This window comes from Nyctereutes procyonoides, unplaced genomic scaffold (assembly GCF_905146905.1).
Source record: "Nyctereutes procyonoides isolate TBG_1078 unplaced genomic scaffold, NYPRO_anot_genome, whole genome shotgun sequence".
In the NCBI taxonomy this organism is placed as follows: Eukaryota; Metazoa; Chordata; class Mammalia; order Carnivora; family Canidae; genus Nyctereutes; species Nyctereutes procyonoides.
This window is the reverse complement of record NW_026575140.1, coordinates 6,404,815-6,429,374: the sequence shown is the minus strand read 5'-3', so window position 1 is coordinate 6,429,374 and position 24,560 is coordinate 6,404,815. Positions and strand designations below refer to the sequence as shown.

The following is a 24,560-nucleotide window of genomic DNA, read 5'->3' as shown; positions in this document are numbered from 1 at the left end:
CTGGTGTCTTCCTCCCCATGAATTCTGCGTTTGAGCCTCTTCACTATGCCTTGATTTTGCTTGTCTCTGGGCCTTTGCACATCTTGTTCCCTCTGCCTAGAACACACTTCCATCAACCCTTATCTCTTTGCTTAGCTAACTGCTATTCACATGTCAAATCTCAGCTGAAATTCTGATCCAGAGATTCAATGAAATCCTTGCTGGAAATTCCCATAGCACCATGAACAATACTCAGCACATGCTCTGTTACACTTATAGGTTTCAATACTTGCTCTCCACATCCATGCTGGCAGGGACTGTATCTGCCTTGCTCACCACTGACTCTCAAGTTCCTTTTTAAAAAATGGTTTTTAACTTAGCTTTTATTTTTAGATATTTGAAGAATTTTTAAATATTTTATTAAGTAATCTCTACACCCAATGTGGGGCTTGAACTCATGACCCCAAGATCCAGAGTCACAGGATCTACTAAGTCAGCTACGAGTTTTTACTTTTGTTAAAGTTATATGTGCACATAGTTGAGAGAATCAGATAGTTCTACAAGGCCTAGAACCCTTGTTAAATTTCCTGTTCCCCAGAAGCAACACTTTGAAACTTTCAACTGATTATTTGTGTACTTATCTTTATATATATATAAAATATATATTTAAAGATTTATTTACTTCTATTTAATAAATAATATAAATATTTATATTTAATATATTTATATCTATTTAAATATTTTATTTATTTATTCATGAGACACAGAGAGTGACTCAGAGACATAGGAAGAGGGAGGAGAAGCAGGCTCCATGCAGGAAGCCCGACGTGGGACTCCATCCCGAGACTCCAGGATCACACCCTGAGCCAAAGGCAGATGCTCAATCACTGAGCCACCCGTCCCCTTATCTTTATATTTTAAATTAACATGCATATACTGCTACCTCTGGATTTTTCAGTTTTAAGCATCTACTGATCTCTCATGATAGATGATGAGTATTTAGATCTCTTGCGTACCCTCCCCTTCTCTCTATCACACCTGCACACATCCTGTCTGGTTACTTCTGGTTAGATCAGCATTCATTGTTCACATTATTATAGTTATGCAAAGATTATTGACAGCTGAGCCATGAGATTCACCATACTTTTCTATGCATCATTTTATTTTCCCTGCAGTTAATAAATATATATGAATATTCACTTAATTCTCCATGCACTTATCCCCAACTTATCTCAAAACTTTCCTGAAATTATGCATCTCTCTTTCTGTATATTCATCATATTAATTTCCATCTTGAAGAAGTCTCTCAAAGCCTCTGGCTGCTCCAATCTGGGCTGGTTGACTCCCAGCCCTGATGTATGGGGGCCTCTGCCCCCCTCACTCTGGGATCCTTGCCACCTCTTTCTACGCTGCAGCCACTCTTTCCTGGATCTCTTGTCCTTTGCTTCCTTGGTTTAAATCCTTGTTCTGGTGGTGTCCTCCAGCAGCCTTGGGAGAAAAGGACAAAGGGAGTTCTCTGCATGAGAACATAATGTTCTCCAAAAGAGACATCAACTCTCATACCTGATTGATACTCCAGATGGAACCAGATTTCAGGGTGGGGGTAATTTTTCCTCAGGATGTAGAAGAGAGTTTGCTTCATTTCCTTGTAGCTCCCAAAGCTGTTGTAGAAAAGTCTGATACCTTTCTGATTCCTGATTCTTTATAGTGAAACCTGCTGTATTTCTCTCTGTAACTTTGAGGATCTTTTCCTTGCCAGTGCCGTGCGCCTGGGTGCGAGTCCACGTTCATTCACTGTCCTGGGCACTGTCCAAAACTCATGTCCTTTGGTTCTGGAAAATGTTATTCAATTATTATCTAATGGTTTCTTTCCTCCATTTTCTTGGTTTTAATTTTATGCAGGTCTTACTATTCTATTATTCTGTTGTACTATTCCTCTAATTTTCTTTTTTCTTATTTCCAATGTCTTTGTCTTTTGGCTATACTTCCCATAAGATTTCCTTTTCTTTAATTCTTCTTTTTTTAAAATTTTATTTATTTGTTCATGAGACACACAGAGAGAGAGGCAGAGACACAGGCAGAGGGAGAAGCAGGCTCCATGCAGGGAGCCCAATGTGGGACTCGATCCCAGGACTCCAGGATCATGCCCTGGGCTGAAGGCAGGTGCTAAACTGCTGAGCCACCCAGGCGCCCCTTCTTTAATCATTCTATTGAATTTTTAAGTCTTTTGCTTTCCCATTATTCAGCATACACACACACACACACACACACACACACACACACACACACACACAATTTTCAGTATGGTACCCCTGCCCTAAACTGTGCCTTAGTGATCCACTTCTACATGTGCTTGGTGCTGCCCATTCTGGAGCCTTTTGTTCTGTGATATAACCTACGTTGTAGTTTAGCTTTTCCCTGTGCCAGTTTAGGGCTTAGCTTTCTTGGGTCTGCTGTCAGTTATCACTTGCCCATTTGCTATTTTGCTTCCAATACTTTGTTGCCCTTGGCTCTCATTCTTTGTCCCAGTGGTTTTATGCTCCCCCTCCCCACCCCAAATATCTCCATCACTGTCATTTTACTGGGATATTGGGAGACAACAAAGGCCAAAGCCTATATCCAACCTGTCATTTTTACCTGGCAGTCTATCTCCAGTTCCTAGTATATGTCTTAACACATAGTAAGTGCCCAATACAGATTTGTTGGTTGAATAGAGCATGAGAGATCGTCTTTCCCATCTTTGGTAACCTAAGAGTGGAAGCCCTTTAAATGGAAATCTTTTTAGTTTTTTCTTTTTAAAAGATTTTATTTATCTATTCATGAGAGACACAGAGGGAGGCAGAGACACAGGCTGAGGGAGAAGCAGGCGCTCCTTAGGGAGCCTGATGCAGGACTGGATCCCAGGACTCCGGGATCACTACCTGAGCCGAAGGCAGACGCTCACCGACTGAGCCACCCAGGCGCTCAGGAAATCTTTCTAGTTATGGAGCTTACTGCATCTTAGCTTGGAGTTCACCAGCCTGCTTACATTACATGTTAGGCTATATTGTGTGATGAAAAGCTGGGGCAAGCTGAGGACAAGCTACTACCTCTTTTGAGCCTCGATCTGCCCTTCTGTAAAATGGGAACAATATCTCCCTCAAGCGTCTTGCTCAGTGCCTGGAGCACTGGAAGCTCTGCATATGTGCGGTGTGTGAGAGTTCAATACCAACCGAAGCGACAATTCTTAGAAAGTCAGTGTTTTACTTCAGCTTAAAATTAGCCTTCACACTTGAATTGCAAATTGGTCCCTGATTAATGCCCGTCAGAACAAAAATCTGTGTTTAACCTGACGACGATTAGACAGAGCTCGCAAAATCTTTTCAGCTGCGAGGCAACTAACGTTGCTTACGGGTGTGTGTGTGTGGGGGGCGTCTACAACGTGGGGGCGCCCCTCCTCGGTCAGGCCGGGGGATCCAGGGCTCACACTGGGAGTTACGGACCTTTAGCGCGTCGGTCCCGCAGACCTGGCGCGGAGCGACCCCCTCGCTCATTCTTCCACTCCCGGCGTCGGCTCCGGGGCGGGAGCCCAGAGCCGTCGCCCCCTCTGGTCGGGCCCACCCTGGACCAGCACTGTCCGCAGCGGAGGGGGTCGCGCGGCACCTTTCGGTCTTCACGGGGAAGTCTCCCGGCCCACCTGCGCGGACCCCCGCTGCCTCCGGGACCCGCACTGAGGCCGCGCGGAGCAGGTCCCCGCGACCCTCCCCGCCCCGCCCCCGCCCGCGGCCCCCGCGCACGGGCAGGTGAGGGCGGGGTCCGAGCGGACGGCGCCCCGCCCCGCCCCCCGAGGCCCCGCCCCGCCCCCCGAGGCCCCGCCCCGCCCCCGAGGCCCCGCCCCCGCCCCAGGCGCCGGCCGCCGCCTCCGAGTCGCCCCCGCCGCGGAGCGCCGCCGAGCGGCCGGCGGCCGGGCTCTCGCTCCGCCCCCTCCCGGCTCGCCGCGCCGGCTCCCGCCTCCTTCCCCCTCCGCCTGCTCCCGCCTCCCTCCCTTTCCGCTGCCGAGGCGGCGGGAGCCGAGCCCGAGCGGACCGACCGCGGCTGCAGCCGGGCGGCGGGCGCCGAGGAGGCGGCGATGCGGCGGCCGCGCTGAGCCCCAGCTGCGGGCCCCGGGGCCGGCCGCCAGCATGCGGGGCGGCGAGGAGCTGGACGGCTTCGAGGGCGAGGCCTCGAGCACCTCCATGATCTCCGGCGCCAGCAGCCCGTACCAGCCCACCACCGAGCCGGTGAGCCAGCGCCGCGGGCTGGCCGGCCTGCGCTGCGACCCCGACTACCTGCGCGGCGCGCTCGGCTGCCTCAAGGTCGCCCAAGTGGTAGGTCCGGGCGGGGCCCAGGTGCGGGCGGGCGGGCGGCCTAGCCGGCTGCTCCCCGCCCCGCGCGCGCTCCGGGGGCGCAGGCCCGGCCGCTCCTCGCGCTCCCCGCCGCGGGGCCCTGGGCCGCCCCCGGGGACCCCGCAGCCCCGCAGCCCCCGCAGCCCCGCAGCCCCGCAGCCCCGCAGCCCCGGCCGCGTGCTCCTACCTGAGCACCTGCCCCCGGGCCTGCCCCTCCACTCCCGCCCCCGCCGTCGCGAGCCTCTTTGGTTGCGGAGCTTGGGGCCGGCGGAGCCCGGCGCGGAGGTCGTGCGGCGCCCCCGGGTGGCCCTGGGCACAGCGGTGTGTGTGTGGCAGGTTTCCGGGGCCCGCACAGCCTCTGCCCCCCGCCCCCCCAGGCCCTTTCGAGTGTCTGCTTCCAGCACGGGGGACCGTGGCTCGCACCCAGCCGAGTGCAGAGCTTACGGTAGACGCTCAGGAAACGTTTGCTGAACGGAGCCCTGCAGCCTAGATGCCTGGGGGCGCCCAGACCTGCCCCCCAGAGTCTCCAGCTTATGCCGCCGAGGTTGGATTCTCCCTGATTAACCTAGAAGACCCCGCCAGCATCCCTGAATCCTCTGCCCCAGCACAGTGGCCGGCATTGCCCAGTTGGTACCCAGAGTTCAATCACTCGAGGAGGGCAGCCAGTTTCGGAGGCAGCAGAAACAGAGAACTTTCTGTCAGACTTGTCCACAGTAGGGCTCGTTTCTCAGAATTCTTATTTTCAGCTTCCAGGGTATTCGGGGCTGGGGCCTGCCAGCCCTGACCCTCTTGAATGGTTTTGTAATAGGCCTCTCTGGGCAGTTGCTTAGCTCTCTTGTGGACAGGGCATGCTCCAGTTCAGAAAAAGACTGTGTCCCCACGTTCCCTGCCACAGGTAGGCCTTCCTCTGAGGCCCGGCAGCAAAACTTCATAGCCTTCTTAGCCAGAGAAGCCATTTGCATGCGGCTGCAATGTATGTACATTCTGTTTCTTCCAAGCACTGGGCTTACGCTTACTTGAGTACATGGATAAACATCCCTTGGGAATAATATAAAATGTGGACACCCTTTAAATAAAGGTCTCAGTGTTTGTAAATTGCAGAATCATAGGCTATTTTCTCCCTCTCCATCTTGTTCCGCTGATTGCCAGAGGATATTTCTGAAGGGCTCTAAAGAAAGACAAATGGAATAGGTTATCCCTATCTAGAATTTTAAACTGACCTTATCCAGTAAGCTGGAATGTTCTCAGGGATATGTTGGTTCTGTAGTTAGGCATTGCTGTTAGCAAAGAGAATGGAGGGGGGCGGGGAGGGTGGTGATGGTGTATAGCTGCCTTTTAAAAGAGGCAGCTAGCCAATGTTTGAGTACAGGACGGATAACCAGAAATGAGTAAAAAAAGAGCAAGGCGTGAACTTGGTCCCCAGGTGGAATATAGGGCCTCGTCAAGTACCTTGCTTTGTTTATTCTGTGGACTTTTGAAAGTAAATAGAACTTGCCACTCAAAGGATCCGGTAAAAGAATGAAAATCAGCAGTTTGTATAAAGTGCTAATTGCCATCTCATAGCTGGAACTTTGTCACCTAAGGAAAGAAATGGAAGCCGGCGGTATTTGTCATTGCCTTTTGGTAAGGTGCTGTTTGGTTGTGGAAATTTGCTTTTCATCTGGAGAAACTTGGGGCCCCAGCCCCTGAAATCTCACGTAACTCTGCCATTTGTCTAGTGTTTGAATTTAAGCAGCAAGAGGATGCTATGAGTGGATGAGTGAAAGAAAGGGACCTCCTTGAAAAGTATGACAACTTGAGGGCAGCCCGGGTGGCTCAGCGTTTTAGCACCGCCTTTAGCCCAGGGCCTGATCCTGGAGACCTGGGATCGAGTCCCACTTCAGGCTCCCTGCATGGAGCCTGCTTCTCCCTCTGCCTGTGTCTCTGCCCCTCTCTCTCTCTGTGTGTCTCTCATGAATAAGTAAATAAAATCTTTTTTTAAAAAAGAAAAGTATGACAACTTGAAACAATCTATCATGTATTGGCTTCTCAGCCTTGATATAAGTCAGGGTTATTAGTGGAAGGGTGGAAACCCTCCACAAAGCTCCAAGAAATTGGACTCTAAATTTAAACAAGAAGTCATTATGAAGATATTTTTAAGATGTTACAAAGCTTAGAATCCCATCAGGAAATATGGATAAGTTATAATTCTTATATTAGAGCTTATATGTATTAATGTGTTGTTTTCGAGAAAAATGTGAGTTTTCTGTTTTAGTTTTTAATGGACTTTTTTTTTTTTTTTTTTTTTGTGGCTGTGGCCTCTTAAAACCTGTAGTGATCCTTGCTACTCCAAGTGTGGTCCATAGAACAGCAGCATTGTCAGCATCAGAGAGCTTACCCTAGACCTTCTGAATCATAATCTGCAGTTTAACAGGATTCCCCCAGTAATTCAGACTTAGCTTGCTTTCTTTCTAATATTTTATTTATTTATTTGATAGAGAGTCTCTCTCTCTCTCTCACACACACACACACACACACACACACACACACACACACACACACACGGCATGAGCAGGGAGAGAGGGAGAAGCAGAAGCAGGCTCCCTGATGAGCAGAGAGCTGAATGTGGGGCTCCATCTCAGGATCCTGGGATCATGACCTGAGTTGAAGACAGATGCTTAACTGGCTGAGCCACCCTCTGGACTTCACCTTTCTCTACCATTTTATTTTATTTATTTATTTTATTAAGATTTTATTTATTTATTCATGAGAGAGACAGCAAGAGAGGCAGAGACCTAGGCAGAGGGAGAAGCAGGCTCCATGCGGGGAGCACAATGTGGGACTTGATTCCCGGGCTCTGGGATCACACTTGAACCGAAGGTAGACGCTCACCCGCTGAGCTATCCAGGCATCCTCCTTTCTACATCATTTTAATGTTAAAGCCTCATACAGGTGCTAGCAGTCCGTTCTCTATCAGAACCATAAATACTCAACCTCAGGGTTGAGGTTTTTCTATAAAAAGAGCCTATACCTCCTAAAAGGATTAAGAGAATGAGGTGATGTAGAAATTAGCACTTAGCATATTAGGTGCTTAGTGTGTAATAAAATGTAGCTATCATTGTTGCTAATTAATATTTACTGTCTTTAAAGAAACTTGATGAAATTGCCACCCCCAAATTACAATTATATATTTGAGTTAAAGGTAGTTTACTTCCTAGTGGTTTATTTATTTATTTTTAGAGATTTATTTTTTTTGAGAGAGAGAGAGAGAAAGTGAGAGGGGCAGAGGAAGAGGGAGAGACAGAGAGAAGCAGATCCGCATTGAGCTTGGAGCCCGAAGACATACTCACGACCCTGAGATCATGACCTGAGCCAAAATCCAAAGTCAGTCGCTTAATTGACTGAGCCGCCCAGGCACCCCAACTTCCTAGTAATTTAAAAGTTAAATTGATATTTTAAATGGAATGTTTTTGATAGTAAAACTAATCTGAAATATGAAAATTAGTGTATTTTCATAGATTACATTTTTAAAAATGGAACTTATGCCTGTCTCTTGGTTGGGGAGAATGTCTCCTAGTTATATAAAACATTAAGATATACTTCTTTCTGGGGAAAAAGACTTGGTTTAAGCTATTGATGTAAATACTTCTTTCCTATGAATGTGGATTCTGGAGTGCTTATTGGTTTTTAGCTCCCAAACATCATTTAATGAAATAGTTAATATAGGCCTTTTGGTTTTTTTCTTCAGCTTGGTCGAAGCAGTCTTTTGCTCTTGGGTTGGGGGGATGGATGTTTGGGGAATGGCATACTGTCATTTATACCATGATTTAGGGACAGGGTCAGAAGAGGACAGGCCCTGGATTGGCCAAGACTTTTTGAATGATAATAACAGCAGGTGTCATTTAATGAGAGCTTACTCTACTGTTATTACCCCCATTTTATGGATGAGGAAATTGAGGCACACAGCTTGTGTCTCATTCAAGATCTCATGGCTAGTCGGTGGTGGTAGTGCTGGGGTTTGAACCCAGGCAGTCTGGTGCTATTTACTGCTTCCTTGAACACATCATTTTGAGTTCTACAGAGCAGGCGACCTTGAGTCAAAGGACATTTCTGTGGTCTTTGGCAGCCTGCTGATGGTTTGGGTGACTTTGTAAGCTTAAGAGACTTACAAGGGTTTCGATTTCTCAGTGGCCATTGTGCAAGTGTGCAACTCCTGTATGCTGTCCTGCTCCTCACCCAGCAGATCTGTCTACTTCCCTCAATTAGGGGATGGGCGTTCTCAGAAGTGCCAAGAAGAGATTCAGCCTTTCAGTTGTTTTTTAAATAAAGATTTAATTAATTAATTGATTAATTAATTTGAGAGAGCGAGGAAAGCACGAGTGAGGGGAGGGGCAGAGTCAGAGGGAGAGGGAGAAATAGACTCCCACTAAGCAGGTCCCAGGATCATGACCTGAGCTAAAGGCAGATGTGTAAGCTTAACCAGCTGGGCCTCAAGAGATACCCTTAGCATTTCAGTTCTAAAAAGACCTCTCAGGGAGTCCTTTTGCCTCAGATCCTTTTCTTAAGCCTCTCCCATGCCTGATTGACCTTCTGATTATTTTCTAAACATTGCCTTTGTTTAGAACTTTTTATGACCAAATTGTGTGATAGGAGGTGTTTAAATTCAAATTTTAGTTCTGCTGATCTTAAAATCTCTTAACCCTCTCCTTGTCTTGGTTTCCTCTATAGTATCATGTGGGTAATAATGACCAGGCATTTTAGGAATTGTAGGAACTAGGAAGTCAATGTCTGATAGGTGCTTTCCTATGTATTTCAAAGGCAAACAGGAGTATTTACATTTCAGGGCTGAGTAATGACTTATCTTTTATTTTACTTCAAGCCAATTGGACACAGCCCCTCACCATTCCTGCTCTTGGGGAGGATATGACAGGGCCTGCAGGTGAAGTAGTAGGTTTCACTGCTCTGGATTTTCATATCTGCCTTAATGTGGCTCCTTGTAAAACAGTCTAATTTTTACTTAGGAAATTATGGTTAGCTTTGGAAGTTGTCTTCTGGGCCAAGGACTTAAAAGCAAATTAATTCTAATGGAAAGGCAAAGTTAAAACTACTCTTTTAACTTTTATGATGTTCAAAATAGTAAAATTATCATCCCAGACCTCAGGAAAGTGTAAGTACACATCCATTTTATAAAACCAGACAAAGACAGTTCAAGAAAAGAATACTACAGACCAGTTGTTCTCATTAACACAGACACAAAAATCCTCAACAAAATACTAGGAAATCCAACCCAGCAATATTATGTAAAAAGAATAGTAAGGCACCACCAATTGTGATTTATCCCAAGTATAAAAGATTGATTACGTTTTCCAAAATCAATAGATGTGATCCACCATATGCAGCTTAAATAGCAAAATACACATAATTATGTCAATGGCTGGAGAAAAAATGCTTCACAGAACTCGACTTTCATTCATGCTAAATGCTGCCAACAAACTAGGAAGAGAAGGGAACTTTCTTAACCCAAAAAAAGGTCATCTACCAAAAATCTATAGCTAACGTACTTGGTGGTGAAAATGAAAGCTTTCCCCCTAAGATGGGGAACAAAGCAGTGATCTCTGCTCTTGCCACTGATATTCAACATTATACTAGAAGTGCTAGCCAGTGCAGGGAAAATAGGTGGAAGGCATACAGACTGGAAAGAAAGAACAACTGTCCCTATTTGCAGATGGCATGATTGTCTATGCAGACGATCCCATGGGAATCTCTAAAGTTGCTCCTACACACTGAGTTAACTAGCACAGTTGCAAGATACAAGGTCAATACACAAAACCAATCATATTTCTTTTTTTTAAGATTTTATTTATTGACTGTTCATGGTTTAGAAGGCACGGTATTTGTATTCTCCACAAAGCGGTCTGTAGGTTTAACACAATCCCCAAATCCCTGCAAGATTTTTTTAGGTAGAGACAAACTGATTCTTAAGTTGTTATTGTTGTGGTTTTTTTAAAGGATTTTATTTATCTATTTATTAATTTATAAGATTAAAAAAACAAAATTTATAAGATTTTATTTATTCATGAGAGAGAGAGAGGGAGAGGCAGAGACATAGGCAGAGAGAGAAGCAGGCTCCACGCAGGGAGCCTGATGCAGGACTCTATCTGGGGACCTCAGGATCATGCCCCGGGCCAAAGGCAAGCACTAAACCACTGAGCCACCCAGGGATTCCCCAAGGATTTTATTTTTTTAAGTAATGTCTATACCCACTGTGGGGGCTCAAACCCATAGCCTCAAAATCAAAAGTACCATGCTGGGATCCCTGGGTGGTGCAGCGGTTTGGCGCCTGCCTTTGGCCCAGGGCGCGATCCTGGAGACCCGGGATCGAATCCCACGTCGGGCTCCCGGTGCATGGAGCCTGCTTCTCCCTCTGCCTGTGTCTCTGCCTCTCTCTCTCTCACTGTGTGCCTATCATAAATAAATAAAAATTAAAAAAAAAAACAAAAAAACAAAACAAAAGTACCATGCTTTACCGACTGAGCCAGCCAGGTGCCCCTGATTTTTAAGTTTATATGGAAAGTCAAATCAGCCAGGCAAAGCAATGGTGACCTTTGTTTAAGGGTGTGTGTGTAAAAAAAAAAAAAAAAAAAAAAGGTGTGTGTGTGTGTGTGTGTGTGTGTGTGTGTGTGTTGGGGAGTGGGAAGATGGGGACAGGTTCTGATGGTATGAGAAGACATTTGGCCAGTTGTTCACTTCATGCCACGAGCAGGTCTCTTCACATATAAATTGGGACTGATAGTACTACCTGCACTGATGAGCCTAGCATACAAAATCCTGAACAAAGTGTCACAAACATGTTGGCACTATAGAATATATAATGTCTGAAATGACACAAGTTGGGAAAACTGATGGGCCAGGGTAGAAGGGAGACTTAGTTTTACTGTATGACTTTTCATACTTTTGAATTGTATGCCACATGCAAATATCTTCTATTCAAAAATTATTAAAACGTTAGCTGTTATTAGCTCTACCTTAACATATCTTAACCTGAACGCTAATATACTGACTATAACCTTTAATTTACTTTTACTTACCTTGTAATTTGGAGGCCCTTGGGGAGAATGATTAAGATAACAAAGAACTCTTGAAAAAACTTAAAGCTTAAACATTTTTTCAATAGCTTTTCCTGTTAGAAAAACGCAAGCATTCTGCATGATAGCAGGCACTTTATTTATTTATTTGCTAAAGGAAAAATTTCTTTCATTTGAGAGGCATTTACCCTCATTTTATTAGTAAAAACATTATATGGGGTTGTAATGTGCTATAGCATGGTGGTTATTGTTAATAATCCTGTATTGCTTATTTGAAAGGTGGAAGGGAGTAGATCTTAAAAGTTTTCATCATGAGAAAAAAATTTTACAGCTATGGATGATGACACATTTTTTTTTTAAAAGATTTTATTTATTTGAGAGAGCAAGTGAGAGAGAGAGAGAGAGAGAGAGAGCAAGCGCGAGCACGCACAAACGGTAGGGAGGGGCAGAGGGAGAGGGAGAGCCTGATGAAGGTATCAACCCAGGACTCTGAGATAATGACCTGAGCCAAAGGCAGATACTTAACCGACTGAGCCACGATGGTGACACATATTTTTTTTTTTAAAGATTTATTTATTTACTTATGATGGACACAGAGGGGAGAGAGAGAGAGGCAGAGGGAGAAGCAGGCTCTATGCCGGGAGCCTGACGCAGGACTCGATCCTGGGACTCCAGGATCGTGCCCTGGGCTAAAGGCAGGTGCCAAACCACTCAGCCACCCAGGGATCTCCGATGGTGACACATATTAACTAGAGTTATTGTGGTGATCATTTCCCGATATAAACAAATATCAAATCATTGTTTTGTACACCTGAAACTGATAAATTGTTATATGTCAGTTATATCTCCATTTAAAAAAATTATAACATGGAAGGAATGAGGAAAAAAGAAATCTCAGTATGACAGATCAAATGAAAAAATCTTTGGAGTTTCTCTCTTCCAAAGGCTCAATAGGACCATGGCTTCCAATTTTTGGCTGTGAAGAAGAATGCTCAGTAAATGTCCTGCACCCTTCTTTTGATTTGTTACTATTTTTTGTCTCATTTTAAGGAATGCTTTTACTGGATCAAAGGGCAGACTCCTAACTCTGGGAAACAAACCAGGGGTAGTGGAAAGGGAGGTGGGCAGCGGGATGGGATGGGCATGGAGGGAGGCACTTGATGGGTTGAGCACTGGGTGTTATTCTATATGTTGGCAAATCGAACTCCAATAAAAAATATGCAAAAAAAAAAAAAAAAAGCTTGTCACAACTGAGATAATATTAGTTAATCTTTGCCCAGGAAACCAGGAAGTGGCAAGTATTGGAAGCATGATTTTAAAAGTAGAATGATGCTTACTTGTGGCAGGAAAGTCATACTAAGAAATAAAACAGATCTCCTTGGTAAAAAGAAAAAAGGGCAGTATCATTAAATTTCTGAAGATTAAAAAAACTATGTTCTTGGTCAGCCTTTCTCTACAATATGCCTGAAGGTCTGAGTTCTCCAGCATGCTGACCCCCAAGTACTTACCATTGGGGAACAGTGAGCTCAGTAAGCAGTAAGACCTTCTGGATCCTCCAGAGTTACAGGGCAAAATCAATTCTTCCTCAATGGCCCTGGAGGAGGACCTTTTTTTCATATTTGGAAAGCTGTCTGAGCCTTTCCCAGGTTATGGCACTTCAGAGGATGGAGGTAAGACGGGAGTGGATATGCCCTGCCCAATATGTGATGCTCTCCCTCCTGGTAAAATGGATGCTGACTTGGATGCTCAGGAGAGGCATCTTTCCAGCCTGGAGGGAGTTCTGGAAGTACCTGAGCTATGGCCCATGTGTAGTCCACCGCACAAAGGGCTGAGGTCTGTGTGGCAGCCAAGGCTGATTGTTTTGCACAGTGGTCCTGCTAGCTCCATATGCTCTTGAAATAACCTGGAAATGGCAGCATTCTGGCCTTCGGCCCCTCAGCTGTCACTGCCTCTGTATCCTCGTTGCTGGAAGTAGCTTCAAATCCTTTTGTAGGATAATGTCCGATTTCTATGGAAAATTGAGTTGTTTGTTAGAGAATAGAGCTGTAGTGAAAGGCCTGTGACTGTGATCACAGATCCTGGATTTTTCCAGATGGTCTCAATGTCCTGTGCTGTCCCATCAGATGATATAGAAGTACATCTTAAGTTTAAAAAAATTGATATTACTTTTTAAAAGAAGATTTTATTTATTTATTTGGCAGAGAGAGCACAAGGAGGGGGAACAGCAGGCAGAGGGAGAGGAAAAAGCAGGCTCCCCGCCGAGCAGAGAGCCCTGATGCAGGACTCGATCTCAGGATCCTGAGATCAGGACCTGAGCTGAAGGCATACACTTAACCAACTGAGCCACCCAGGCACCCTGAGATTGCTTGAAATTATGAGCTCTTCCAAGCATTGGAATTAGAGTGATTCCCATAAGTACCCATGTACTTAAACAACGGGTCCTGATCTTTTTGTTTGGAAAATGAGATTATCCCGGGGGACAGGCTGTGTGTTTGTGTGAGAGAAGTAAAAAGCAGGGCGAGATGAGCTGGGATTTGGATTCATTGGCGAGGTGGGACTTCAGAGGGCCCAGGAGGAAGAAGGATAGACCGGGAGAAGTAGAGAATGAAAGAACAAGGCACCCCCAGACAAGGGGATGGCCTCAGCATCTTGTGTGGTGGCTGAAAGCCAATTTAAACTTTCAAAGGCTCCGTTCAAAGTGGTCCAGGGCTGGAGCAGGCCTGCAGCTGGCTGAAGAAGGGACAGATGAGGGGAAGGGTACAGCATCGAGAAAGCAATACCTCCTTTGGGAAACTTTGCTTTATTTTTTTGCAATTTATCTTCTTGATGGGGAAGATTTTTGTGTGAAAAATTCTCACTCAAGGGGGGGGCCAGTGTTCATCTCAGCATCTCTCATGTGCGGTCTTGTGTCCACATGTGAAATAGTGGTGTTTGTCTGTCACTGTTTCTCAGAGTGGGGTCTCCCGGGAGCCCTAGAGTTTATTAACGTAGAAATGGGGGATTGAGAGACTATGGGGCTAGGTACTAATTATATTTCCAAAAGACTCATATAACTGCATTAAATAGTAATCAGGCCAATTTATTTTTGGATTGGTTTTATGGTCCTGATTATTTTATGTTGATCAGAAGCTTTGATTGACATTTTGAGTAACACTCCTGCCTCAGAGTCTTTGCATTTGAGACTTATTCTTGCCATCCTCTGCTCTCTGCCAAAAAAATGTCACTTAGCTCTGTTCTTCAGCACTGTTGTTCTTCTGTTCTGTTCAGAAGAGACCTTCCCTGACCACTCGTTATCCCCTCTCTGCTCATTTTTGATTTGTAGCTTTTACCATCCAACTAGAACTTCAACTCTATGACAGTAGCAGTGTTTGTGTTGTTTCCTGCTATATCCCCAAGGTCTGAATCAGTGCCTGCGGGATGCCTGGGTGGCTCAGTGGTTGAGCATCTTCCTTCAGCTCAGGTTGTGATCCAGGGTCCTGGGATCAAGTCCTGTGTCATGCAGGAAGCCTGATGTGGGACTCGATCCCGGGACTCTGGGACCATGCCCTGGGCCGAAGGCAAGCACTAAACCGCTGAGCCATCCAGGGATCCCAATAAATAAAATCTTAAAAAAAAAAAAAAAAAAAAGGTGCCTGGCACATAGCAAGACACTGAGCAGCCCGTTGCATATGCATACCCATTTAATAAAAAAGAGGAAAATAAGGGAGTATTACTTAGTGTAGCTTATAAGGTCAAACTATTTGAAAACATAGACTCTACAAGGGAAAAATAACCTATATTTGTGTATTCATAAATAAGCTTCTGGACTTGGTTCTGAGTGGAAAATATTGGGGAGAAAAGTATGGAAACAAAATGCCACTGTAATTCTTTTTTCTTTTTTTAAACCATGAGTTTTAAAAGGGTATCTACTGCTACTAGGAAACAGAAGCTTTTGCTTAGGAGGCAGATTTTTGTAAAAGGAGGGGAAACCATAAGAGACCTTGCCAAGCTTTTAGCTTAGGAAATTGTAAGATGAAAACCAGGGGTTCTCCGATTATTATCGAAGTTGTCTACTTTCTGATAAACATGTTGAGAGAGGGAGGATCGCTCAGGATCCTCCAAGTCAGCATCCTTTGAGAGCCCTCAGAGCAGACACTTAACATGTATAAAGAAAAAGTTGTAACTAGGATTGAAGCTGAGGGTCCTAGTGGTTGTCTTCGTGAAGCTCTCTGATTAAAATAAAAGAACAGCAGTTCCATGGGGCCCTGGGCAGGGAGGCCTGGATCTTCTGGAGGCTGGAGGGGGCCATAGGAAATACTGAAACCCAGAATTTTTGTCTTTGAGCATTTCAAATGATTGGTTAAATTTGGGAATTATATGGGTTAATAAACACTTAAAATGTTTAGAGTTCAATCAGATGTGGATAGTTTTGGATGGCTTCTTTCTTACCACTACAATTTGATGACTGGCGCAGTGGAAGCCTTCATTTTTGTGGTTTCCCGTTTATTCCAGCACAGCTATGAAAAACAGTTTAAGGCTAAAAGATTTTTGTGCCAATGAAAAAAAAAATCAACAATGCAAGCCCCAGGAACAATGGCTGTCCCAGCGGTAGTTGCTTCTTCAGCTTGCCTACTTTGTCTAAACCATTTGTGGTTCAAACCTGGTACATGTGTATGCTTACAGACTTGGCTGAATGACTGTAGAGTTAGATCAAGAGCAGTAGCTAAATGGTGAAAGTCCTAACATATTCTCCCCTTAAAAAAAAAATGTGTGCTTTATGTATATTTGGAATCCTCAGCTGGGTCAGGGACTGTTATGCATAAACAGGACTAAAATCCTTGCCTCCGATGGGCTCACAGCCTGCTTAGGAGTGAGGCTTGGTATGGAGTGGAAAAGCACACAAACTGTTCTTGCCACCAGAGCCAAGGACTCTCTCCTAGAGGCTTGGGACAGTTTGGCAAGGGAGCCCTTGTGGGAACGGGCACTTCACAAGTTGAGTGTTGAATAGCCAGCCAGTGGCCAGCGTAAGGTGTGGTGTGTTCTGTGGTCCTGGTGCTGGGAGTTGGGAGGCAAATCCCAGCAAAGGAGGGAAGGTGAGGAGGAGGGGTAAGCCCCGGCACAGGTATGCAAGGGGACGAGGACCCAGGTTGGAATGGGCCTGATTTGTTACACCAATGAATTTGGATTTTCTGAAAGAGATGAGGAGTGGTTGGACCTGAGGCTACTTGAAATGTGGATAGTATGAATTGAGATGTGCGTAAGTGTAAAATACATGCTAGATTTGGAAGCTGTAACAGGAAAAGAAAGAATATAAAATATCTCAATTTTGGGGACGCCTGGGTGGCTCAGGTGGTTGGGCGTCTGCCTTCGACTCAGGTCGTGATCCTGGGGTCCTGGGCTCGAGCCCCATGTTAGGCTCCCTGCTCCGTGGGGAGCCTGCTTCTCCTCCCTCTGCTTGAGCTCTCTTGCTCTGTCTCTCAAATGAATAAATTAAAAGATTTTTTTTAATCTCAATTTTTTTATCTTAATTACATGTCAAAATAATACTTTGGATATAATTGAGTATACTATAAAAATTCTGCCTGTTTCTTTTGACTTTTAAAAAATCTGGCTTTTAGAAAATAAAATCACTTGTGTGGTTCTCATATTTCTCCTTGCTGTCTCTAGGTTAAAGGGGGTGAGGAATGGCTTTGAGAAGGATGAGATGAGACCAGCTGGGTGATAGGAGATATTGAGTAATTCAGGTGAAAAATGAAGACCCAGTTGGCCTCTTGGCAATGGGAGTGGAAAGGATGGGAGAAATGGGATTTATAGGTGGCAATTATGTTTTATTATAGTCCTTGTTTTTATTTTACATTATATTCAGTTCATTCTCAGTCAGAAAACTATCTAAGCTAACATTTATTGTGCATTTACCATGTGCCAGACTGCTCAGTGTTTTACATGTGTTCTCTCATTTAACGTCCACAGCAGTCCTAGGAAGCAGATGCTTTACAGATGAGAGAACAGGCTTTGTGATATCACTGACTCACTCACAGTCCTCATGGCTAGTTAAGGGGAGCTATGCAGCCAACCTTCAGAGACCATACCTGGAACCCCCTCGTGTGTGTGTGTGTGTGTGTGTGTGTGTGTGTGTGTGTGTGTATTTCTGTAGCCATTAGGCAGGTTTTGAGGCCTGTTCCAACATCATTCATCTTTCCCATCCTGCAGGGACTTAGTCCATTTCTATTTCCCTTCTGCTAGTGCTGCTCCTGGTAGGTGAGACAGCCTGGACAGGCCCTGTGGTTCCCGATTCTTCCACAGTGAATGGATCACCTCAGTCAGAGCCTGGAGAGGTGTTGGTGTCATTATAAAAGGGAGCCTCTTAGGCCCTCTCTTTTATTTCCTTGGATTACCACTGAAATTTAGGAATTTCTGAGATCAGAACCAGTAAAAGTCGTGAGGAAGCTGGAGGCTGTTTGCTGGTGGAGGAAGGGTAGACAGGTAAAAATCAAGGCTTGATTATCCTCCTGTTTGCTTGAGCTATCATGTCAAAGTATTTGGGGTTAAAACAATTGTTAATCTCTGGACATACAAATATAAAAGAATGGGGCAGCCCGGGTGGCTCAGCGGTTTAGCACCGCCTTCAGCCCAGGGCATGATCCTGGAGACCCAGGATCAAGTCCCACGTCGGGCTCCCTGCATGCAGCCTGCTTCTCCCTCAGCCTGTGTCTCTGCCTCTCTCTCTCTCTGTCTCTCATGAATAAATAAATAAATAAAATCTTAAAAAACAAAACAAAACAGGTACAACTTTGGCTTTGAGGGGGATCACTGGATCACTTGTCTCTCCACCAGACAATTTGCCTGTCTAAAGACAAGAATCATTTGCACTGTGTATCAGTTTTGTACAACTTAATAGAGTTGCAGAATATATCAAAGGCCATAAAAGGCACAAATCCCATAGAATCGTATAACTTGGAAAGTTATATTTTAACAAGGCCCATTCTTGCATTGAAAATACTCACTAACCCTTTTGGTCCCTAAGAATCCAGCCCATGCATGTTAGGCCCTTTCCCTTTCTCTCCATGTCCTCCCCTCCTCCAGCTGCGCTGTGGGGTCTCTGGAAGAGCATCCCTTACGGCTTTCTGTACTGCACTCTGGATTTCTTTGTTGTTTTTTTGTTTTTCTCTGGTCTCTTTCATTCAGAGAAATAGATCTTGATCACCTACACTTAGGGCCATGCCCGTTAGTCCTCAGCCTGGTCTTTAGAGGCCTGAGTCAGGCCAGAGCAGCAAGCAGTACAGGTAAGAGGACTACCTGCCACCACAGTGTTGGTGTGAGGTTGAATGGAAAGTGCCTAGTGTGGAACCTGCCTGAGAGAAGCACCCAGTGAATGCTAGCTGTTCTCCTTCGCACCCACAGGTCCTCACTCATCTAGCTAGGTTTTAGTTGAGTCACTCTTGCATTTCAGATTCTCTTTACCTAGGTCAGCCACCTCATCCTGGCTGGAAGCTCCTCGTTCTCCCCAGTAATGCATTGATACTGCAAAGGCACTCTAGCCCTTTGCCCAGCCAGAAGATACCCCAGCAGTGAGTGGGCTGGGGTAAGGGAGGGTCCTATATCCTTTTCCCTATCTCCTTTCCCCTACCCTTCCTCCTGGTCCTGCCGTTCCCACTGGGTTTTCTTTGTTCTGCTTGGTGTCCTGTGATATCCTGTGATGCCCTGGGATGAAATACCAGCTCATTCTATGTGTGTCCCTCATTCTCCGGACTTTCTGCTTGCTTGCTTGCTTTTCTTTTTAAAAAATATGTATTTATTTGAGAGAGAGAGAGAGAGAATGAGCGGAAGGATCAGAGGGAGAGGGAAAATCTCAAGCAGACTCCATGAGCTGAGCACGGAGCCCAGTGTGGGGCCTAATCTCATGACCCTGAGATCACAACCTGAGCTGAAACCAAGTGTTAAATGCTTAACCAACTCTGCCACTCAGATGCCCCTCTGGCATTCCTTTTAAAAATTTATTTAAAATTTATTTTTTAAAGTTTCATTTATTTAGTTTAGAAGATGTTCTTTCTTAAGAGAGATCATGAGCAGGTGAGAAGATTAGAGAGAGAAGAAGATTCTCTGCTGAGCAGGGAGCCCGATACGGGACTCAGTCCCAGGATCCTGAGATCACAACCTGAGCCAAAGGCAGATGCCCAACTGACTGAGCCACCCAGGTGCCCTAAGTTTTATTTATTTAAGTAATCTCTGTGCCCAATGTGGGTCTCAAACTCAACCCAGAAATCAAGTCTCAAGTTCCTCTGACTGACCTAGCCAGACACTCTGAATTTCTGAACGGATTTGGGTATACTTACAGTTTATTGTAATAAGTCTATAAACACCTGCAAGCCAAAAGACTCGGTTGCTTGGTAAGCACTTACCAATTTATCCAAGTTCAATTTGATGTATTAGTGAATTTGGAACCAACCCCAGATCCAGGAAGAGATTAAAAACAACTAATTCATGTTGAGGGTATGTCTTCAGTTTTATTGCTCACAGTTCTGGAGGCTGGGCTAACTAAGGTCAGGGTACCTACAATATGGTTCATTCTGAGGTCTTTTCTCTTGGCTTGTAGTTGACAGCCATCTTGCGTGTGCTCACCTGGCCTCTTTGTGCATGCTTGGACAGAGAGAGAGAGAGATCTTTCTTTCTCTTCTTAAAAGGACACTAAATCTCATCATGAGGGCTCCATCCTTACGATTTCATCAACCCTAATTACCTCCCAAAGGCATCATCTCTAGATACCATCATTAGCATATGAATTGGTGGAGAGAGATAGATACACTTAAATCCATAGGTAGGTGAGAGCATGATATATAAATCAATAATAGAGGTTCAAGGTGGCTCAAAACACCTTAAGATTCAGAAAAAGCAGAATTTTATGCTAGAAGGAACTTGAAGCCATTCGTGTGTGCCCCTCTTCTGTTTTATGGGTGATGAATCTGACTCCTAGAGAAGTTGTGGCTTACCTGTGGCTACCCAGTTTATTGGTGGCCCTGGGACCTGAGCCTCAGGCTGACATTCTTTCCTCCTGACTTAGCTGCTTCCCCTCTGTGAAAACCGTTGTGTAACAGCTCTTTGAATTCCGATGATCTTTCTTACCCTTTCTGTGATTATGGGGGAGAGGATGAGTAGTAAATACCCTCGGGCACTTTTAGGCCAGTAGTTCAGTAAAGCCGATATAGGACAAATCAGGTCTTTGCCTGCCATGTCCTGTTTAAAGTGGACGTTATTGGGATGCCTGGGGGGCTCAGCAGTTGAGCACCTGCCTTTGGCCCAGGGCGTGATCTGGAGTCCCGGGATCAAGTCCCACATTGGGCTCCGTGCGTGGAGCCTGCTTCTTTCTCTGCTTCTCTCTCTGCCTATGTCTCTGCCTCTCTCTCTCTCTCTCTCTCTCTCTCTCTCTCTCTCTCTGTCTCTCATGAATAAATAAATAAAATCTTAAAAAAACAATAAGGTGGAGGTTACCTAACCAGCCCAGGCAAACTGCCTAAGTGAACGTCCTAGGACATGCAGTTTATTTGGTGGCTCCAAAGTTTGAATTATAACAAAACCCAAATGTTGGTAGAAATAAAATTGCCTTTTGATCCCTTAAATTCTCTGATAATAAACTGAGATTAGGAAAATCTGCTAGCAAGTTGGTCTGTCTTCTTTTGGAGTATGGTTTTGGAGCTGAAACTGGGAAAAAAGACCCCCCATTTGTCACAGAGGAACAGAACACACACGCATGGCTCTTTTGCACAGTCCTGAAATGTGTGATGGTGAATGTTGGAGGAGTAATGAGGGTGTTACTGGTCTTGTGGTGCTCAAGGTGGTTTTGGTGAGATAGTTGAGGAGACACTGCATGTGCCTCACCTTTACTAGATGGTTTGGAAAAGCCTCAGCTGTTGGGGTGGGACTTTGGGGGCCCCAGGGGCTACCAAGCTAACTAAATGAGTGAAATCCACAAAGAATGACAAATTACCAGATTGAGGTAAGTCTGGGGGTGCCCAATAGGGTCAGTGCTTTGTGGAGCCCCTTCTGTTTCTAGTTCTACAGAATTCTGTAAGAGGACTGCAGCACTTTTTTTTTTTTAAGATTTTATTTATTTATTCATGAGAGACAGAGAGATAGAGAAGCAGAGACACAGGCAGAGGGAGAAGCAGGCTCCATGCAGGGAGCCTGAGATGAGACTTGATCCCGGAACTCCAGGATCACACCCTGGGCCAAAGGCAGGCGCTAAAACGCTGAACCACCCAGGGATCCCCATTTTTTTTTTTTTGATGGACTGTAAAATCTGCCATTGTGTCTCAGCCCAGATCAATATAAATGAAAACAAAGTTAAAAATTTTAAAATAAATTGTACCTGTTTGCAACAGTAAACTCCTTTTCTTTTTAAAAATATATTTATTAGAGTTTGTTCCAAGCAGACTCTGCTCTGAGCACAGAGCTAGACGCAGGACTTGTCCCACGACCCATGAGATCATGACCCTGACTGCAACAGTTAACTTCTTAATACTTAACCCACAGATTATTAAGACCAGCCATATATGGGATTTAGCCAGATTGGTTCAGCAATATTATTGTCCTGGAGCAACAAAGAAAGTCTTCATCGTCCTGCTGTAAATCTCCATTGTCCAGAGCTACTTTGTACATTTGGGCAGGTTGTGTCCTGCACAGTAGATCTAACTGAGAAGCTTAGCGGGGCTGAGATCCAGCCTGCATGCTGCGCTTGCCAAGACACATGCCCTGGCCCTGGGCAGTGCCCCCCTCGGGAGGAAGATTGCCTCTTTCCAATTGATCAGCCCTGGGTGTGTGTGTGTGTGCGCGTGCCAGTTTTAATTTGCTGTCCTCTTACCAGGCCAAGCCCACACCCAGACTAGATCTGTTTCTAACTGGCACAAAAGTACTATATGCAGCAGTGTATGTCTCGGTTATTTAATTGGGAAACATATTTGCAACACGGCTTAGCTGTGATATTAAGCTAGATGGGAACGTGTATTTTTAAATAAGACCAAATAGAGCAAAAAAATGTAAACTTTAACTTCAATTTTCCAGATACAGTGTTTTAAATGGATTTATTTTGAATTAATAAGCACATGTGTATGCAGAGCCTCCCAGCATCTTGTGTGGTCCTCTGTGAGGTATGCAGATGATGATGTATTCAGTACTACATGACTGAATGAATGAAGACAGATGAAAAGGTAATTTGCTGACTCATTTTGACAAGAGCTCCCATGTCATTGAAATTAAAAATTTTCAGCCCCGCTCAGAGCATCTGTCAAACAATTGATGATGTGTGATGGGTAGTAGGGGTTGGTGGAGATAACCTGATACAGCCTCCGTCTAGGAGTTCCCGTCGGGATGGGTGCACCGAGCTGCCTGTGTGACTGGCTGGGTGGGCTGCTCCCAAGGCTGCACCCAGCCCTGCAGTGTTGGTTAGCTCTCAGTTGCCAGGAGCAGACCCAGGGGTTCTTGTGGGTCTGCAGCAAGAGGGGTAAGCCAGGCCTTGGAGGGAACCCTGGGGAGCCAAGCGGCAGGGCCTCGTGAATCTCGGGGGTTTTACTTGAGCTGAATATATGGGACTCAGCTTTTCTTTCTAGCCGCCCAGTCAAGGGCATCCCGTGCCCTCCCTTCATAGACTGGACTGTGAACAAATCGCATCTGGAAGAGGACTGAGTTCTGCCTAGGTTCATGTTGGCGTCTTTCTGACCCGAGGTTGCCGAGTGCTTCAGCCTCTGCCACCTGGGCCTGCTCGTGGACAGGTACAGTCCGATGGGCTTTGCTGGTGGGGACTTCAGAGCACTGACCAAGCCTCAGAACTTGGGCCCCAAAACTTGGCAGGGCCCAGGGGCCGTCGTGACCCCGCCGTGCAGGGCAGCATGTGGCACCTGGGTCCGTCTCCCATAGCCAAGGACCCAAAAGAATTCCAGGAGCAAGTCTGGTCCAGGACCCGAGGGGAAGTCAAAAACCATGGTGAAGGAAGGTAGTTGACTTAATAAAAGCGGACGCTCTGCTTGGTTGCTTCCAAGAGAGAACACTGGCTGAAGAAAATACTGTTTTAAAGTGAGTAGGCTGCAAGGGAGAGCATGTTGAGAACGTTGCGGCCTCACTTGTTTGCAGTGGGAAACCATCTTCCGCTGTCAGGAATGCCCTAGTGAGAGGCCCTCATGGGACAACCCACATTTCACTGTTAAACGGCCGCGCACAGGAGCAGGGCAACATTCAGGCTCTGCGGTGTGTGCACTTAGGTATTTTCTGTGATTGCATACGCAAAAAGCAGCTCTTAGAGGTCAGAAGAATCATGAAAGAATGCTTAGGAAAGTTGCAGTCATGTGGTTTTCTGCTAGAGATATGGTTAGACCTATTATAAATATGTTCTGATGGGGTCTTTCTTCTTTTTCTTTCTTTCTTTCTTCTTTCTTTCTTCTTCTATTTATTTATTTATTCATGAGAGACAGAGAAAGAGAGGCAGAGACACAGGCAGAGGGAGAAGCAGGCTCCGTGCAGGGAGCCCAATGCGGGACTCCAGTCCCGGGACCCCAGGATCATGCCCTGGTCCAAAGGCAGGCGCTAAACCGCTGAGCCAGCCAGGGATCCCCATATTTATTTATTTTTAAGTGAACTCTACACCCCCCATGGGAGTTGAACTCACAACCCTGAGTTCAGGAGTTGCATGTTCTAGCACCTGAGCCAGCCAGGCGCCCCAGTTCTGATAGGTCATTGAAAATGTTCACCCCAGGTCTGTCTGCTTTCTCTGCCACTGACTTGCTGACTGCGGTTGAATGGCAGAGAGCAAGAGCATCGGATGGGCCTGATTACCGCTGACTTTATTTGGGTAGGGCTTTCCCAGCCAGGCCAAACTAAGGGTGCCTGGCCACCTCTTGGCATTCGGGGTCCTGAGCATGACACCTGTGTGTAAGGAGCCAGTCTGGGGTCACTTCTCCCGGGGAGGAGAGAGGGATGGAAGAGTTAGATCTCTGAGGCAGGTGTGAGCACAGACAGTGTACCTTGTCCTAGGAAACTACTGTTACTCTCCGTCACACGCCTTCCTTCAACTCTACCTTCCTTCGTACCTCTTCTGAAATTCCTGGTCTCCCCTGGCTCTGCCCCCCTGCCTTTGTTCCATGTCAGGATCCATTGCTCCTGCTCACCGTATTCACGCCCATCTGAGCAC

The 24,560-nt window shown here is 45.7% G+C and overlaps 1 protein-coding gene across 2 annotated transcripts in view; it reads left to right on the top strand.

Annotated features, from left to right (window-relative positions):
* Positions 1 to 3,985: 3,985 nt before the first annotated feature.
* The window catches only part of CMTM4 (CKLF like MARVEL transmembrane domain containing 4), a 66,267-nt gene continuing 45,692 nt past the window's right edge, over positions 3,986 to 24,560 (top strand). Inside the window, exon 1 of one of the 2 annotated variants that reach the window (XM_055305987.1) lies at positions 3,986 to 4,238. In XM_055305987.1, coding sequence (XP_055161962.1) covers positions 4,140 to 4,238 — 99 coding nt within the window. In that variant the 5' untranslated portion in view covers positions 3,986 to 4,139. Of the gene's footprint in view, positions 4,326 to 24,560 lie in introns of both variants that reach the window. The other variant, XM_055305986.1, reaches the window with a different exon arrangement.